General features: G+C 48.9%; 1 protein-coding gene across 2 annotated transcripts; it reads right to left on the bottom strand.

The window, feature by feature from the left end:
• Nucleotides 1–1,339: 1,339 nt before the first annotated feature.
• TSKU (tsukushi, small leucine rich proteoglycan) lies at nucleotides 1,340–17,424 on the bottom strand (the record flags this gene model as incomplete). 2 transcript variants are annotated; one of them, XM_084226733.1, is made up of 3 exons in its annotated part: nucleotides 17,307–17,424; nucleotides 14,750–14,836; nucleotides 1,340–2,405 (listed from the first exon to the last, which is right to left on the bottom strand). In XM_084226733.1, exon 3 carries the CDS (start codon nucleotides 2,396–2,398, stop codon nucleotides 1,340–1,342), a length of 1,059 nt encoding a protein of 352 aa, XP_084082859.1. In that variant the 5' UTR covers nucleotides 2,399–2,405; nucleotides 14,750–14,836; nucleotides 17,307–17,424. The 2 variants fall into 2 exon arrangements, with proteins under 2 accessions (XP_084082859.1, XP_084082860.1); XM_084226734.1 differs by lacking the exon at nucleotides 14,750–14,836 and having other exon boundaries at nucleotides 17,307–17,417.
• Between the last annotated feature and the right edge of the window lie 1,007 nt (nucleotides 17,425–18,431).

The raw sequence follows: 18,431 nt of genomic DNA, 5'->3' as shown, positions 1-18,431 counted from the left end.
GCTGCCTTCTCCCACTTCCTCCTAGACTGGAGAAAAAGAGGCTCCAGAGGGGTTTCCCTTTGCCAGCATTTCAGCAATGGAGAGAAAAAAATCAGCAAAACTTTGAGGACCAGGCGCTTTATCAGATTTCAGTTTATCAGATTCACATGGCAACCAAGGAGCTGTGTGAGAGAAAGAAAAGGCACAACTCTGGAAAAAACCCCAAAGATCTTTTCTCTGATAAGCAAAGTGCTCCAGGGCCACAAGCATCAGTGTTAATTCTTCCCCTGGCACGTTCTCAGAAGTGTTTTGGCACTGCAAGTTGCCTCACATATGCCCAGATGAGCTGCAGATGTTCTGCTCAGATGGGGAATGTCAGCCTGGAAACAACTTACTCTCATATCCTCGAGGACTGCATCTTGGTTTGATAAGGTCATCAAGAAAGAATCCCTGTCAAAGTTTCCTTCCAAGCTTCCCCAGAAAGGGAGGGGGGATTATTTTAATTTTTTTTTTCTGAGCTAGGCTACATGATCTCTTCCCTTTGCAGTCTCCTTCATCAAAGGCTAGTTCCTGGATGAGATGTGGCTGTTAGCTGACCCCTCTGCTTCCCTTCCTCTGCTGCACATCATCTCTGACCAATGGCTCATTGAGGTTAAAAAGACAGGAGGTTGCCAAAGTTGGACCTTAGTTAGTTAGACATGAAAAAGATCAAGGTGGGAAAACAAGGAGAAATTGGTGGGAAAATGTCTCAATTTACTCAATGTTCATTGCACACTTACGCAAATAATATGTAAAACCCAGCACATTAGGTACACCCTGTATTCAGGTTTGTCTGGAAATGCTTCTTCAAGACTGAAAGTGCACGACAGAAAACAGGGTGCTGCTAATGAAGGCAACATCCAGAAGGCACATTTTGGGAAGTAATAATTAAAAGAAGGATGGTGCATGCGTTTGTAAGCAAGCAGCTACAGAGCTGGTACATTTTGGTGTGTGCTTTGCAGAGGTGTAGCTTTGCTCCTACAAACGTGTCTGAGGCATGAAAGGTTTGCTCCAGACTGCGTGTTCTGCCCTGGGACCTGCAGAGCAACTTGTCCCCACATGGTCCAGCATCACCACTCCTGAGCCAACGGCACGAGTGAGGACCTCAGTGTGCCAGCTAAAATCCGGAGCCTGCGGATAATGCGGACCGAGATTTGAGAGTTTATAAAATCCACAAACAATCAGCTATTGGCAAATACAAATATATAAATTACTGACAGTTTTACAAAAGGCACACTGCAAGCCATCTCAGTCCGACACCTGTACAAGTCCCCTGTCCCCCCGCCCTCCCTGCCCCACCCCTTCTTCTCCCCAGCTTTCATCACAAAACATAAGGTGCTGCTGCTACGGATCCATGGCTGTCATAGCAACTGAGGACTTCTTTTTTGGTCAGCCCAATTTGTCGGTGGTACTGTCCTTCTTTGATGGTCTTAAGACACTGTATGTCCTTCCCTAAGGTGATGCTTTTGATGGAAGGCAGGTATTTCAGCAAGGTCTTTGGCAAGGATGATATGCCTGTCCCAGAGAGGTTGAGCTCTTGTAGGGAGTTCAGACCAAAGATAACTTCAGCAGACAGTGACCTCAAGTTGGGATTGTTGGATAAATCCAGAACCTGGAGGGCTTGGAGATCCTTGAAGCTCTGAGGAGATAACTCCCTAAAGCCATGCAGGCCACTGAGGGATAAATGAATCAAGTCTTTCAGCCCTGTGAAGTCTCCTTTCTCAACCTTAACCAGAGGGTTTCCATCAAGATTTAAATATCGGAGAGGAATGCCTTGAAGGTTTGGTACAAATGTTAGCCTGTTTCCAGAAAGATTTAAGTTCTGTATGTTGGGAATGCTCTTTTCATGGTGTCTTGTAATTGTGCTGAGCTTATTATTGGAGAGATCCACATTCAGGGATTTGCCTTGTCCTTTTGAAGCAAAAATGTCCATAGCTATATCCAAAAGTTTGTTATTGCTCAAATCTATGTCACTTAGAGGAGAACTGGAGAAACAGTCCTCCGGAAGGACTTCCAGAGAGTTATGACTCAGATCCAAGGACTCCAGGTACCGAAGCCTGGAGAACGTAGTGGAGGAAATCTTGGCAATTTTGTTGTAGCTCAGGTCGAGACTCACCAGGGTGGTGTATCCAGGGCCAGTAAGCATCGATTCATTTATTGTTTCCAGTTTGTTTGATGATAGATCCAAGTAGGAGGTGTCCAGAGGGATTGGGACAGGAACAATGTGGGAGCCTATTCCACTGCAGTCCACCTTGGTCAGGCTAAAGCTGTCAAAGAGACCGAAGGTTTCCACTTCACAGTGGCAGCCAGGGAAGCAGGTTTTTGTGGTACCAAAGCAAGGAAGGAGAAGCAGCAGATTGAACCAGGCCAGGAAATGCATTGTTCTCCTGGAAAATGAGACAATAGAAAAGCAGATTTGGTTGCTGTAGAAATTACTTTATGAAGGATGTGTAACTGTTTGACTTATGCAGTCTTGTCCTTTCTCTTTAAAAAGGGAGAGATTAAGCATACCCTTAAATAGCATGGATATCCCAAAGACTTTTTCTCTCATGTTTTGAATTCCAGTGGGAACTTAATGGAGAAAAAAAATTGGGTCAGCAGACTTTACACACATAACCAAACTGAGGCGAAATCGGAAATGAGCTGTAAGAACAGTGGGCTGCCTTAAAGCATGATCTATCAAACATATAAACTTTTGACTGTACCATGGAAGAAAAGGCCAGCTCCTTACTGCACAAATGGACATCCCATGTCCCTTCCTTGGACTTGAGATGCAGATTTTAGAAGTTTGGATTTGTATTATGTGGCTGAAAACAAGCCTCCTTGGCCTGGTGGCAGCTTCTACCAGAGCAGAGGAACCAAGGCTTGTTCACAGCCTTTGCTGTGGTGGGCCCAGCCCCCTGCACAGTGGAGATTTGCTTCATATGGAGTCTTTGGGGAGCCTCTGCTAATTGCATTAAATATTCTCTCCGATTAACAGTGCCAGTAAGCAAAGAGTTCTCTCCACTACTTTGGTTTTGACCCATCTCCCTCCAAGACATTTCTGTCTCTCCATCATCTCACACAAGAGAGGCAGAGAGCTGATCTGTGTGCTCCAGCTTTGCTGAACTTCTTCAGATGGCATCCTAACAACTCACCCACACAACAGGGGGCAACAACAGCTGCACGATTTCAAGAGACAGCCAAAACAACCTTTAGCTCTGCGTCTCTGGAGAGGATGCACAGGAGCATGTCAGCATCCTGCAGGTCAGCAGAGGCAGCAAGGACTGTCCTAGCGGGTTCCTATTGCAGTCATGGGTGATGACTCCTCATGCCTTACAAACAAGGTCTCCAGAAGGCTGGAAACAAAAAAAAATCTCACCAAGCCAGACAAGCAGATCCGTCAGCGCTGGTCCTTGGCTATGCTGCTGGCCATAAACAAACACTCATGTGCCAACTGCTCATTTAACAAGAAAAAAGTAAAAGAAATCCCTTTAAATGAACGTTCCCATCAGCACTTCAGCCTCCCTGCTGTCTTACCTTTCCCACCATGTTTAAAATCACTTCATTAACTTCCTTGCAGTATCGTGTTTCCCACACACTCTTTGATCTGCCTGAGATTCCTTCCTCACAGCCCTTGCACCTTCCCAAGACTATTTCCTAGAAATTCACACTTCATCTCCCCTCATCCACCCCTTGTATTCAGTTTCTCTCCCTTTTCAGCATGGTCTTCATTCCCAGGAGACTGACTGGGGACTACTTGCCAATGTGCAAAAAAAGCCAAGGGGGGAAAATGTTGCTAAAACACTGTCCTGATCACTGATGTGAGTTGTATGGCAGTGTCTCCCAGACCTCCTGCAAACAGAGAGCAGAGACTGGGACTCTGGCCAAGTTGCCTGCAACTAAACCATTGCTAAAGGCCCCTTTGGGGTCCATTATTCTATAGAAACAACAGAAAATTGGTAAGATGAGCCCTAGCCTCAGCCCATCTCAACTGTTTCTTGAGAAAACACATATGTGTGCAGAGAGGACATAGGGGGTAGGGCTCTTCTCTGCAGACATTGTTCCAGATATCCCTTTCCTAATGACATCAAGGCTGATCCCCTCTGGTTCTGTGCAGACACATAGCTTGCTGCCTTCTGCAGTCCCTCCTAAAATAAATACTACTATTTTAATTTTTTCATGAAGCTGAATTTGGATTGCACTGAAATGTTTTATTACCAGGGGAAGTTACAGCAGTGGGGAGTTCCTTGTAAACTAAAACTGCAAAACCTCAAATGTTAAATATCTCACATACAGGGAAGTACCAACATTGGTATCAGCCCAGTCTGCTGGCATTTCTTCTTCCATATTCTACCCAGTGGCTATTCCCACTGGATGTCTCTACATGGAATGGACTTCCCAACTTCTCCTTCAAAAGTGCAGCTCATTTCCTCATAGAATTGTTTTAGCTCTGGTGGGAGCTGAATCATATACCAGGAAGTCCAAAGACACACCAATGTGAAATTTTACTTTCTGAGCACTGCTAAAACCTTCATTGGCTTCTTAAGGAGCATCTGAACAAAAGTAAGAGGACAAAATCCAAAGCCCTAATTTAACTGGGAACAAACTTTTAATAGGGCCTGTAGTGGTAGGACAAGGGTCCATGGTTTTAAATTAAAATAGGGATAATTCAGTCTAGATCTAAGGAAGTAGTTTTCTATGATGAAGGTGGTAAAACTCTGGCAGGCTGCCCAGAGAGGTGGTAGATGCCCCATCCCTGAAAACATTCAAGTCCAGGTTGCATGGGGCTCTGAGCAATCTGGACTAGTTGAAGATGCTCCTGACTATTGTGGGGAGTTGGACTGGGTGGCCTTTAAAGGCTCTATTCCAATCCAAGCTATTATATCATTCTATGAATTGAGAGAAGATTGAAAACCGATGCAGGGCTTTGATATGCACCTGCTCAAACCCTTTTGATATAGGAATTCCCCTCCTGATCAGCCTCAAAAATGATCACCAGAAGTGGGCAGATACAGTGTCTCTCACTGCAACACACATCACTTCAGCCAGCAATAAAGACAAAACATGACACAGCTAAAATGCAGTGCACAGAGCTCAGCTGAAGTATGTGCACAGCATCTATTGCCTCTTCCCTCCTCACAGCACTGCCACAAATTCTCCCTTACTGGCTCTGCAATTGCTTTGCAGATGGGATACAATCCATTAGTACCAGTTGGAAATTCTCTTATGGAGCAGCATGGAGCATCACAGGCAAACATGCCGCTTGGTTAATAGCTCTGATAAAAGATGGGAGAAATAAAGTTACTGGTCATCTTCCAGTCCAAGAAAGAGACTCCTGCATTGCCAGATAACTGGCAAAGAGCTTAGTCAGGTACAGGCATGTTTTATTATTGTGTGGAACAACCAATAGTTCTCTTTGAAATGGGGAAAGAAACAGACCGCAGGCATTTACAGTTCTGCGTACAGTGTGTATTTGAAACTGCACCAAAATGCCTTTGGATTGCTGCCCACGAGCTGCTTTGTTGATAAAGGCAGGAAGCCAAGGTATTCCCTGGTAAAAGGAAGAGGAGTTATCCTCTTGCAACACTGGGGAGTTTCACCTAGGTAAGCACCATGGACAAGAAACCACTGGCACCATCACCTCGGACAGTGAGGGGAAAGTCACTGGGAGAAAGCAGCCCACCCTGGGGCTGGTTTAGCCGTGTCCTCTTCATTTCTATGGCTACTGAGGTATGGAGAAATCCCAGTGATACGTTTTGGCCATCTGGAAGCTCTAGGGGTCTTTTTATACCTGCTGATTGCAATAGGAGCTGCTGGGGGTGCAATACCTTCCCCCACGTTTCAGGTGCCTGTAGTGACTGCAGGGCTCTGGTCTTTGTATCTGGCTCATCCTGTCTGCAAATACTCTGAGACAACCAGAAGGAGAGCCTGAGGTTGTTAATGGAGCCAGTGTTGGACCAAGCTTCTAGCAGGATGCCAGCCTTCTCCTCAGATCCCACATCTCCCCTTTAGCCTGCGGATGCCCTCGTGCCTTCTCCCTGCTATGCTCATCCATTGCAATGCCGTGTGGCAGGACTCACACAGAAAACTCACACTGAAATTTCCCAGACAAAAAGCCCCCAACACTAAAATCAGATTGCAGAGGGATGCCAGGCCTCAGATAATGGTCAGGGAGTGAGGTGCGAGAGAAAAAAGCTTTGTTATGGTGTTGTTGCCAATTCACACTTCTCACTGCATTTGATTTCTTCCTCCTCCTCTCCCTCAAAGACTTTTCTCATTAGGGAGATTAGCTGACACATCCCTCCCTGCATGGAGGCCCATTGCTTGGGGACTGGTCCCCCTCTTTGGGAACGCAGATATTAAGAGGATGCTACCTAGGCTACCTCCAGTTGCCCTGGCAACCACCAAGTTGGAATTCCCCATAGCAAAAAATCAATGACTAATTAAAGAAATAATACAAGGGGAGGTGTTTTAGAGTTTTCTGTTTGATGGAGTCAGGAAACAGCTGCCCCATTCTTCATTGCCTCAGCCTCCCTCAACATGCCTCTGAATAATGCATCATCTGAAATGCAGCTGGGGTTGGGCTAAAGGCCCAAATTCACCCAATGAAGCTTGAGGTACATGGGTAAGAAGTGCAAAAAAAGCCCCAAAACACCAAGTGTCTCTATGGTGGGGTGAAGAGAATGCAATTGCTCCAGAAGGGGATGAAACCAACCTAAGACCATACACATCCCTGGAGACATCCCTCTCTCCCTTGTCCATGACAGAGCAGGATGCCCAGTCTCCCTGGTTACTGCTTCCCACCCCATTTTTGGCTGCATCTTCCAAACCCTAGTCCCTCCCAATAACCAGGTGCACTTGGATAAACCAGTTTGGGTCACAGATCCAACAAAAACCCCTCTGATCTTTCTCTTTCCCCTTTGCCGGGTCAGTTTTCCAACAAATTCTGGTGACCACCCATAGGGTTAGCAGCTCTCACACAGGAGTGGAGAACACAGAATCTGTCTTTTCCATAGCAGCCCACACCTAGACCAGATCAGATATGAAACTGTAAGGCATGGTGGGCAGATCCTGGTAATTTCTACATTTCTTGCCAACATTAATTCTGGATTAGCAAAAAATAGACCAAATGTCAAAGAAAAAAGGCAAAAAGGAAGAGCTGAAGTCCACCTGTCTCAAATAGAGTTGTTGTCCTAGCCAAGGACAAAAGAGTTGTATTAGCAACAATATTTCAGGAGGAGAATTTTGGGATTGCCTTCCGCCTCTTAGCCAAGTAAAGAAATAAACAAAGTCTTCACAGCAAAGCTCACCAGGCCCACTTGGCTGCCAGCACTAATTGGGGTCAGGGGAAAAGGAACGTTATTGGAAAGTGAAACAAGTGCATAGGTTATGATAGAGGTCATAAATCCTCCAGACTGAAGGGGAAAAAAAAAAAAAGTTGGCTCTGGCTCTTTCTCTTTTTAAATGTCTTGGAGGCTAAGTGGCAGCTGGGACAGCAGCTCCAGAGCACCAGAATGCTCCAGAGTTGCTTCTTGACAACAAAATTGCATAAGAGACCTTTCCCCCCCTTCTCCACCCATTAATTATTCTGCAAAATTAGAATAATTACCGACTAAAGTGCAGCACTAGCAGCAGCTACACTTTTCCAGCGTGGACTCTCCCGGCTGAGCCCAAATGACGCCACAGATGCAATCGCGGTCGGGTCTCCAGATCCCATATGCCAATTTGAGCAGGCAGCAAAACTAGCTCAAACCAGCCTACAGCCAGAGACCATTAAACCCTTGCTGCAGACACACACCCCTCCCATAATAAAGAGACTGCTGCTGACAAGGTTACTCTTTTTTTGTTGTTGGTTTTTTTTGTGTGAATCTATTGAAAGTAAAGGTCATTCAGGCTTTTGCTTCAGCTGCTTCAGACCAGCTCTTCCTGCAGAAGGTTTCCCCACATAAATTCTGCAAAGAGCTCTTGATAAATATTATTAAGCCTCACAAAAAATGTTGGTGTAAATGAGAACAGTGTTTTCTGATCCACTTGCTATGCTTTGTTGTTTGCTGGTTTGGAAGACACTTTGCAAACAGTCCTGGTTTTATACTCAGTGTTTGAGACTTCTGGGGTTTAGGGAGAGGAGAGCTAATGGGAATCCAAGAAGTATGTGGTTTTTATGTTTAATCCTGCATTTGTTAGATGGGTTTGAGAGAGTTCAGTGGAGCTACTCTTGGTGTAACTCTTTCTGAAAGAAATCGGAAAGATTCTGATCTTTCAGCAGGATCAGAATCAGTGCCTTGGCTCTTCTAAATTGCACTTGATTTCATGGAAGCCTCCGTCAGGAGACATTGCATGAGTCACTTTTAAGGGTTAAGTTATCACCCTTCACACTGATGATTTTATCTGTGGGACTTGCAAAGCTACTTAGAACAGCAGAGGCATCCCAAATTTTCTCGTGGGATATAAACACATGGATGTGCAACCCTATTTCCCTCACCAGTGTATGCAAGTGTTAGATGAAGGGAAGCTCAGTCAGTGGGGTGGCGACTTAGCCCTTGTGGTTTAATGTAAAGGGACACCAAGGGTTTGAGCAGGAGTGAAAAGGCATCCTTGCAGGTGCCTGAATCCTGCTTTTTGCTCCATGCTCCTGCTCCCTGGGAAAAATCAGAATGAAATGCAAGGAATGCAAAAAGAAAAAAAAAAAAAAGGTTTTGCTATGAATTCCTTTGTGCTTTAATTATTTTGCCTGGCAAGATCATGGGGCAGATTCTCATGGAAACTTTGCTAAGGCACACGGAAAATAAGGAGGTAGTTTGTGACAGCCAGCATGACTTCACTAAGGACACATCCTGCTGGACAAATTTCATGGCTTTCTATGACACAGTTACAGTGTTGGGGCATGAGGGAAGAGCGAGTGACATTGTCTACCTGGACTTGTGCAAAGCATTTGACACTGATCCACACAACATCTTAATCTCTATGGAGAAAATGTGGATCTGATGGTTGGATGACTCAGTGGATAAGAAATTGGCTGGACAGTCACATTCAAAGAGTTAAAGTCAACAGCTTGATGTTCAAGTGGAAACCAGTGAGGAGAGGAGAAACTGCATAAACAGAGACAAGATGCTGCTTCCTGATCTGGACAAGAACCCCGCTGCTCTGCATCAAGTCTGTGTTTGCAGGACTTGAATCTCACCAAACCCCATGGAATAAAGGTTGTGGACAGCCAGAAGGGGCAAAGAACAAAAAACAATATACTATTTCACATTTTTCTGTCTTGGTTATTTCCATTTGCATTTCTCCTCTCTGGACAGAAATTGCTGAGCCAAAACTGCAATGACTTTCCAGCATCCAAACATGTTCTCCATCCTTTCGGGAGATTTTTGTAGATGTTACAGGGGATAGGATAGATAAGATTAGCAAAGGCAAAGCTAAATTAAGCATCAAAAACATCAAAACCATTACACAACCCCAAAGGCAAAGCCAAGCAACCCCTCAAGCCACCACATGGGCTGCAGAGAAGATGTGTGTGATTGACCTAGAGGGAACCCAGCACCTCCAAACCCTACAGCTCCACACTATGGAGCTGTGTTCAAATATAGAATCATTTAGGTAGGGAAAGACCTTGAATATCATTGAATCCAGCTGTTAACCCAGCACTGCCAAACCCACCACTAAACCATGTCCTCAAGTGCCACATCTGCACATCTTTTAAATATCTCCAGGGATGGTGACTCAAACACTTCCCTGGGCATCCTGTTCCAATGCTTGACAACCCTTTTGGTGAAGAAATTTACCCTAATTTGCAGTATAAACATCCCCTAGTGCAACTTGAAGCTGTTTCCTCTTGTCCTATTACTTGTTACTTGGGACAAGAGACTGAAATGCTTGCTTGGCTGAAAGTGTCTGCTCTATTTTTTTTATGTAAAAAGAAAATCCCTTATTTAATAAAGAAATGGAAATACTTATTAAAATAAACTTTGTTACAACTGTTAATGTCACAATTCCCATCTGCTTTGCAAGAGGCCACAGATAATTTATCATCCTAGTGCTTAAATAGCTGGTAGTTTATTCCACTTGTGCAATCTTCCCCCTCAGGCATCCCTCATTCCCCCTGGAGGAGGAAATCAAGGTGCAGGGTGGTGTATTTTGGGATCTGACAAAAGGAAAACCTGTGCTGGCAGGTCTGCCAGCCCATAGAGTAACTTCCAGCTCATTTACATCTGTGGCTGAAATACAATTTCTGCCACACTAAAAGCTTTGTGCCTTGAAAAGATGCATTTTGTGGGGGAAGATCAGCCCAACTCCAGGGAATTTTTCTTCAAATGCTGGTGCCACAACCAGGACAGGAAAATGAGAAATTAAATCACTGTGGCATCAGGATTTGCACAACATTCCCACTTCTCTGCTCAGCCCAGAAAGCTGTCAGCTTAATAGCAGTTTATTTCCAGGTGGAGGAATTAGTCTCCTGTGGCTTTTGAAAGCGATTTTTCTTTCCAGCCTCAAGTCAAGCTGTGCTTGTGCCCAGAGGGGGCATTCCCAAAAGGAAATTGTTTGCCAGGCCTCCTGAGAGGCTGGGGGCAGGGGAAGGCAGGTGTTGGAGTGGTGCAGCACCAGGAGGGGTTCACAGGGTTCTGTGGGAGCAGACAGGATGTGAGCATCCCAGCCCCACCATTGCCTCCTGGCTATTCCAGCTGCAGAACCACTCAAACTGGGAGCTTTGGCAGCTGCAAGGGGTTTCCAGCAGCCTGGGATGCATGGAATCAGTCAAACTGGTGCCAGCAAGGGATGGAAGAGCTCATAACTTTCTCCTGCTCTAGAATCACTTCCAGCATGGCTATCCTGAACTCTTTTAGCTCTAACAACTCCTATTTCTTGTCCTTCCTGCTCTGCTTGTTAACTGTGAGCATTTCCAAGAGCAGGAGGCCTCACTATCCTGGCACTCACTGAGTATAAGAGAGACTTCATCTCTGCCAGGAACACAAATATTTTCTTAACCATCTCAAACTCAGCCTGAATAGAATTTTTATCATAGCGACATGTCCCAGAATGGGAGGCCTCCGTTATTTTGGCACAAACTTGGGAACAGACCAGCCCTTCAACATGGTGCTTCATAGCAAAAGGAGAGGTTTACACAGAGTTTTATGCCAGCCCTAGAGCGTTCTGCTGTAGAATGACCTGGTGAAGCTACCTGCCCCATCTCCTTCAGTGCCCAAGAGCCCACTGTGAGGCACAAAGGGAGCCTGTGAGTGCCCAGGCTTTACCCAAATCACAGCAGTAACCTTGAGAGGATTAAACCCCCTCCTTTCTTAACTAGTCAATTATTGAAAGCGAAAATGATGCCAGCAAGCTTCTCCTGGAGCCTCAGCCCTTGGCGGCGCACACCTGACAGCCAACCCCAGACAGCTCCTGCTCTGGCTCCTGCTACGATGACACTTTTTCACTGCACTCCAGCTCCCAGAGACATGATATAATTCCAGAGGAATGCACTCCAGGATGAACACCATATGCCAGCGAGGAACGTTAAGAGGTGCAGCACGGGGAGAGGAAACCTCCTACCCACACTGGATACTTCTTGGTTTTAGCTGTTGGAAGAGCTGACCAGCCATGCCCCTGTGCCCAGCTGGGAAATGCCATGTGCCACGCACATCCCTGGGATGGCAGTCACCCTGTTCTCTGCCAGGGAAGTGCAGGCTGCAAGGGCCCACCAGAAACTCTCTGATCAATGAGGGAAAGGCGTGATGCCTATGGATGTACCCCGCATCCCTGATCTGGTGATTGGATTGCTTCCAATCACCCCAGAGGGCTGGCCTGAGCTGCAGAGAGACCACGCTGCACGGGCAGACATGGATGGGCTCCCCCAGAGAAGATGGACCGGGCAGGGGGAAGGAAACGAGAGAGAGAAGGGAGGAGAAGGTGAGACATCCCAGGGTGATGCCTCTGCTCTTCCTGGTGAGACACATCCCACCAAGAGCAAACGACTCATCACAGCCCCATCATCCTGTATCTCTAATGGCTTTCCACTCTTTTGCCTTGAATCACAGAATCATTAAGGTTAGAAAAGACCTCAAAGAGAATTGAATCCAATTGAATCCATTACAACAGAGGTGGCTGCAGATCAGGTTTAAGTACTGCCTCCAACAGCGTGCCTTCGTCATGGTGCAGCCAGCACTGGAAAAAATCGTGAGAAAGCAGGGGGAAAAGAAATTCAGCCTGGCTGGACAGCACCTTCAGCCCTGGCAGAAGGATTTTAAGATGACCCCATGCAGCTTTATCTCTCGTCAAGGCAGAAGCTGCCAATCTCCCTTCTCCTAACAGCCCTGATGGGTTGCTGACTTCAGTGAGGAAGGGCAAAACGAGGAGACTGGGAGTTAAGCTGGGTGCCTGATGGCACTGCTCCAGCTGGCCCAGGGATCCTTTGTGGGCTTTTTATTTATTTTTGTGGTTGGATTTTTTTCCATGCACAATAATCTCTGGGCCCCTTTGCTGTCTGTGGCTCTCAGCGTGCAGCTGCAGACCCTCCACTGAGGAGATAATAAACACAATCCTGGCCATTATTGTTGCAAACAGCACAGCTGGAGGCTCCCATCTTATTCCCCTCATGGCCTTTCTTTGCCCCCTCCTCTCCAATAATTTTTTGCATTGTGATGCTGCAAACAATGAATGCCAGTGAAACTGCTTGGTGGAGCATCAGCTGGGGCTTCAGGAGGTGCTCTCACCCCAGTGAAGCATGTGAGACATTTACTAAACCCAGTGGGTCTCCTACAAGGTTTGGGAAGGGGGGATTTGGGGAGGGGAAGGGTTGTAGGTAGAGCTGATAAAGGGTTTACCAGCAGTGTGTCATTCCCACTGCAGATGATACTTCATTGCCCCCGTGATGTGCAGTATCTCCTCAGCTATTTCCCTCCTCTCCTTGGCCTGGGATTCTCCAGTCCCTCTTGGCTGGTGGAGGATCTTGGAGAAAGATCATCTGAAGTGGGTTGGGAGAGCCATTTCCCCAGCAGGACCAATTTCTCACCACTGATGCCACCCTGAGTCCCCATTTAAGTGCCTCAGTTTCCCTCCTGACACTTTAAGGATGACTAGTACTAGGTCTGACAGGTGTTCACTCACCCCCATCCCCAGGCTTCATTCCCACCAGTTTAACTGGGAAGGAAGCACAAGGCCTGTGGGTCTCATCCCACACAGAAGTCCCCAGCCAACACTGCCACTGCTGTAACTGGTCCAGACAAATGTTACCACAGGGCACCATGATCAGCTCCTGCCTTCCTGGACACTCTAGGGACAACATCCCTGCTTTTCCCTCTGCAAAATGGGCAGCCAGGCCAGGGGAGAGGGAAGGGGATGGATGAGACTGGCCAGGTTCAGTTACCCTACGATCCAATTATTCTTTGAATTGGAGATCACTTGCAAGAAGTTGCAATGCTTTGGTCCTGGACAGATACAAACTGACCTTCTGCAGTAGGATTAAAGTGCTTTGGAGAAAGGATCTCCCCAGTCCTGCTCTGTGAAGTTTGGCCTCACCATGCCAACTGCTACAGACATAACGTTCTCAAGGATGGGAGGAAACCAGCACTTTTGGGGTCAGGGATATGTCCTGCTCCCCCTGGAGACAGGTGACACAAGCCCCATGCACATGTGTCACCTCAGACACAATGGGGTTGAGGAATCACATCTGGTTTGACCCATCAGTCACAACAGGAGTTTGAGTCTCAGTTTTTCCTGAGGAGGATTATTGTATTCAAAGTAAAAAAAAAAAAAAAAAAAAATCCTTGAAAATACACTCACGCCCATCCCCAGGTTTTTCCCCACCATCCCTGAAAGCATTTCAGGCCAGGTTGGATGGGGCTTTGAATAAGCTGGTCTAGTGGAAAGTGTCCCTGCCCATAGCCAGGGTGTTGAAACTGGATGATCTTTAAGGTCCAACCCAAACCATTACGTGATTTCCCTCCCCACCCCTGGGTTTGAGCTTTTGGCAAGAATCAGGGGAGAGGAATCACCATCACAGAGACACAGACTGCAAAAAAGAATGAGGAAGGGAGAAAGGGGAAGGAAAAGAAAGCCTGCAGACACCGGCACTCAGACATTAAACACAGCACGTGGCCCTCTGTCTGCTATGCTGAAGATAAAGTGCTTTTTTCCAGTTTGCCACTGCTCTGACAGGAGATTTCCAGCCTGGTTAATGCAACTCAGGAATGTCCCATGCTAAGGCAGCCAGGATGGTTTAATCTCTTGCAGTGTCTGCAAGCAGATGGGAAGACTGGGGTGATTCTCAGAGCACATAATTCCTTCCCCCTCTGCTGCACACCATGAATACAATAAAAGCTCCCAGGAAATTACCCCCCCCCCAAAAAAAAAATCCAATAAAAATTAAAATATCAAGACTTCCTTGTAATGAATGGCTGAGCCATTCATACATTTGCCTCGATAGGTCCAGGTGCCAAGTTTTAAGACAAGAAACAGCTTGCTCAAGCCAGCCTTTATCTCTTCCCAGCCCTCAACATCTCCGTGTTTGGAAGTTTCTTTTGATAGCCTGCCAAGGCAGCCAGTGCTGCAGCTACCGTGCAGAGCCTGGGGGTGCCAGGGGTCAGGAGGGCTGCCGGACAAGGATCCCTTGTCTCATCCCACCCTCCAGACTCTGCTTCTCCCCACCAACCAGCTAACAAAAGAGGAGAAGGAGGAAGGAGGAGAGACTGAAAGAGGATAAAAAAAAGCAGTTAGGGATGGAGGGAAAACTCTAAACCTCTGGAAGACGGTGGCTCACCTTTTATTCCCAGCTCAGTCTTGCACAGGGGTGACACTCACTGCTGCTCACTGTGTGGCTGTCTGAGGGAGCACAGGATGCTTTGCCCTATATTAAAAAAAAAAATAAATCCACAAAACCCCTAAAAACTTCTGCATGTTTTTTTTTCCTCCCTTTTTCTCCCAATTTCCTCTCATCCATTCAATGCTGGTTTGTTCCTTGCACTTAGCTGTAAGGAATAGGGGTGCAGGAGACCCTCATCCCAATCCTGCAGCCCTTCCTGCCAGTCTAGCCTGTCATCAGAAATTAATGTCCCCTGGGATGTCTGTCACGTCCTCGCTCCCTCCAGGCATTCTCTTATTGCTCCCCACTGCCTCTGACAGCAGCTGCTCAAATTCATTCACAAATCAGCAACGTCTGCCCTGCTCCGGGATGCCGCAAGGCAAAATCCGTCCGAGCGCTGCCCCCCAGCCTCCTGCCTGCCCCCGTGTCGGGCTCCGCTCACCCCGCGCACCCGCCGCCTCTGGAGCAGGGAAGCGGCGGCTCCTCCTCGGGCCATTTATAACCCGCATGCGAGCAGGCACCTCCCCGTCCTCTCCGGGCCAGGGGCTGGGACTGCCTCCCTCGGGTCACGGTGGGACCGGAGCCAGGCCCCGCTTTGCCAGCGCGATGGCACACACTGACCCGCTGTGCTGGGAGCGCCTGGCTGCCGACAGCGAGCCCCCGGCCAAGTTCAGCCTGCAAATCCTCCCAGGGACGTGCCAGCTTCCTCCGCTCCTTTCAGCATCTAACACATCCAGCGTGCTTCTCGTTCCCGGAGAGACCGGCGAGATGGTCCAACCCTGCCTTTTCCCGGCGCCTCTTCTGCCGGCGCGCTTCGCCCTGCTCCTCACCGCGGCAATAGCCCGGTGCTGCCGGCCGAGCTTCGGAGCGGCAATCAATGCGATATTTCAGCGCAACGCCAGCGATCGGCCCCGGCTGCTCTCCGCAGAGCAATGGCACAGTGTCCAGCCAGACAAGTTTCCTACTGTAACTTCAGTGAATGCTGTTATTCAGGCGGACGGCGGCTGATTTATCACGGCAGACACACGGGGAAAGCTTTCCGTTCGGGAGACCGGGGGCTGCTCGTCCCGCTGCCGCGACGAGCGCCGTGAGCTCAGCAGGGTTCGCTGTGCTTTCCCTGCAGCCGTGCTCCAATGCCTTCGCTGCCACGGAATTGCGTTCTCGAACCGTGCCGGCGAGCGTCGGCTAGCGGAGGCGATGCCACTTCCCCGCGACAAAAGCCACCAGCTCCATCCGCGCCGCTCTCCTCCCAGGCTCCCCAAATCCCAAGCCAGAGGAGTGAAGTTGACAGACCCTTTTGTTTCCAGAGAGCTTGGCACGTGTTGTGGTTTACTGAGCTAATGAATCTGCCGTGGGCTGCGCCTTTTAATGACTGCAGCATTAATAACAAGTTTCCTGGGAGCTGCTTGAAAGTTTACAGGGTGTGTGCACTATCAGGGGAGCCCCGTGCTTTCTGACCTCCTGCTTCAGAAGTCACACCCAGCAGCTCCTTTCATTCTTTCTTCCTTCCCCCCCCGCCTTTTTTTTTTTTCCTTCAATGAGAGAATGAATAAATCTTGCTCTGCTTTCTCTCTCCCCTTCCCAAACACACCTTCCCTGTCAGCTTAATCCACTCACAGATGGGAAATTCCCAGAAAGGAATGCCTTTGCCATGCCTTTATCAATACAACCCGGGGGGCAAGCACCCCCCCTCTGCACCTTCCAGCTTCTACACCACATCCAGCCGACCCCTCTAAGCTTTCCTTTCCTTCTCCTTTCTCTCCTTACCTTGAGTAAGCTCCAGACCCTGCGAGCCTCCCAGCACCAGAAACCCACCAAAAAGCTTCTCTTCGCTCCCGGGAGTTGAGGGGAGGGCCCGGAGAGGAGGGGGGGAGGAGGAGGAGGGAGAGGAGGGGAGACAGGGAGCCCTGTGTGAAATCAAAGCCCCGAAGCCGGGCACGGGAGGCGGTGCGGAGCCTCCAGCTGCTGCTCGGATTACTCTGCAGCCGTGGCGATCCCGAGACCTCTAGAAACCACCATTCCACTGGGGGGAAGGAGAAGTGAAGGGATTCCAGCTGGAGACGCTTCATCCCGGGAGGGCAGCCGGCCTGGGGACTTGTACGCACACACCGCACCGCAAAGCTCCCCCTCTGGAAAAACCAGAGGTGGGGAAAAAAGTAGTTTGCATCCACCCGAGACCTCTGTCCTTCCCCCCATCCTGCACCCCCTGCCTCTGGACCCCCTCTCGAGGAAAAACTCATCACACCGAAAAAAGTTTCCGCACTCTGAGGCTGGGGAGGGCTCCGCAGCAGGGACCCCCGGGGCTGGCCCTGCGCATCCCCGGGGAGGCGGCGGGGAGAGCTCAGCTCATCGCGGTACAGCTTCCCCCCTCCCCAAAAATGAGCCCCACGCTTCTGCAGACGCGGGGAAGTTTGGAAGGGGGTGCAGAGAGGTGTGCAAGGGCCAGGGAGGGAGTGGAGGGCGCACGGAAGGGATGGGGGTCATGGCGGGGGTGGGGGCAGAGGGGGGCACTCACCGGGGCCGGGGTCGTTCCCAGCGCCGGGCCGGTTCCCAGGGCGAGAGCGGGCGGCGCCGGGAGCCGGCAGCAGCAGGGCTCGGGGCCGGCTGTCCCCTTCTGCTCTCCTCCTTCTCCCTCCTCCTTCCCGTGCAAGGCGTGCAGCTGGCCGGGCAAGCTGGCTGCCCCCTTCCCCGCAGGAGGAGGGAGGAGGGAGCTCAACAGATGGCTGCACACAAGGGAACATCTGGGAGGAGGAGAAGGAGGAGGAGGAGGAAGGAGGCAGGACTTGCGCTAGTCTGTGCCACTCCTGAGCTGGCAGACCCCCCCTTAACAGGGGAAGAGGCGAGGGGAGGTGTCGAGACAGCTTTGCACACGCACACAGTCCCCCTTCCTGCTGCCTTGCATCCCCTTTGGCTAAAATTCCTTGTTGTCCCTTTGCTTTCTTGGGGATCACACCGGAGTTGCCCTTTCAGCACAACCGTGTTTCCAGCTCTGACCTCTGCAGGACTGTATTTGCATACGTGAGTTCTATTCCTGAGCGCTGCCTTCGTTCGGTTTTCCAGCCTTTAGTGCCAAAGTCAGCTCTGGCACCCCAGGGTGCAGGTAGGACAAGGCAGCACCAACGTTTGAGCAATGCCAGCAGGCAGGAGACTGGGGCTTACAAACTGTATGGTGCAACCCTTGCAGTAAATAAACAAAAAGAAAAATCAACAACAACAACAACAAAACTCCAAACCAAAACAAAAAACCCCAAAAAACCCCACAACCCCTACCCCAAAACCCCCAAAACAAACAAAACCAGATATTAATCCCCAGTGTGGGGAACAGAGAGTCTGAACCCCATCACAGGAGGATAAGCAGTGCCTGGGGCTGTGAATGAGCAGCCCTGCATCAGAATTTCCTGGGTATTAGATGTAGTGGCCCAGTGGTGGCTTTAGTCATGATGGTCATACTGGAAAGAGGATCAGAAGTCACAGATTAATAGAATATTCTTAGTTGGAAGGAAGTCACAAGGATCAAGTCCAGCTCTGGGGGGAATTGCCCATACAGGGATTGAACCCACAACCATGGCATTTTTAGCACCAGGCTCAAACCAACTGAGCTTATCTCTGGGTGTCAATGCCCCAGGTCATGGTGCCATGA

Source organism: Fringilla coelebs (genome assembly GCF_963513975.1).
Source record: "Fringilla coelebs genome assembly, chromosome: 2".
NCBI lineage: Eukaryota > Metazoa > Chordata > Aves > Passeriformes > Fringillidae > Fringilla > Fringilla coelebs.
Note: the sequence above shows the minus strand (reverse complement) of the source record. Positions and strands in the feature narration are given on the sequence as shown.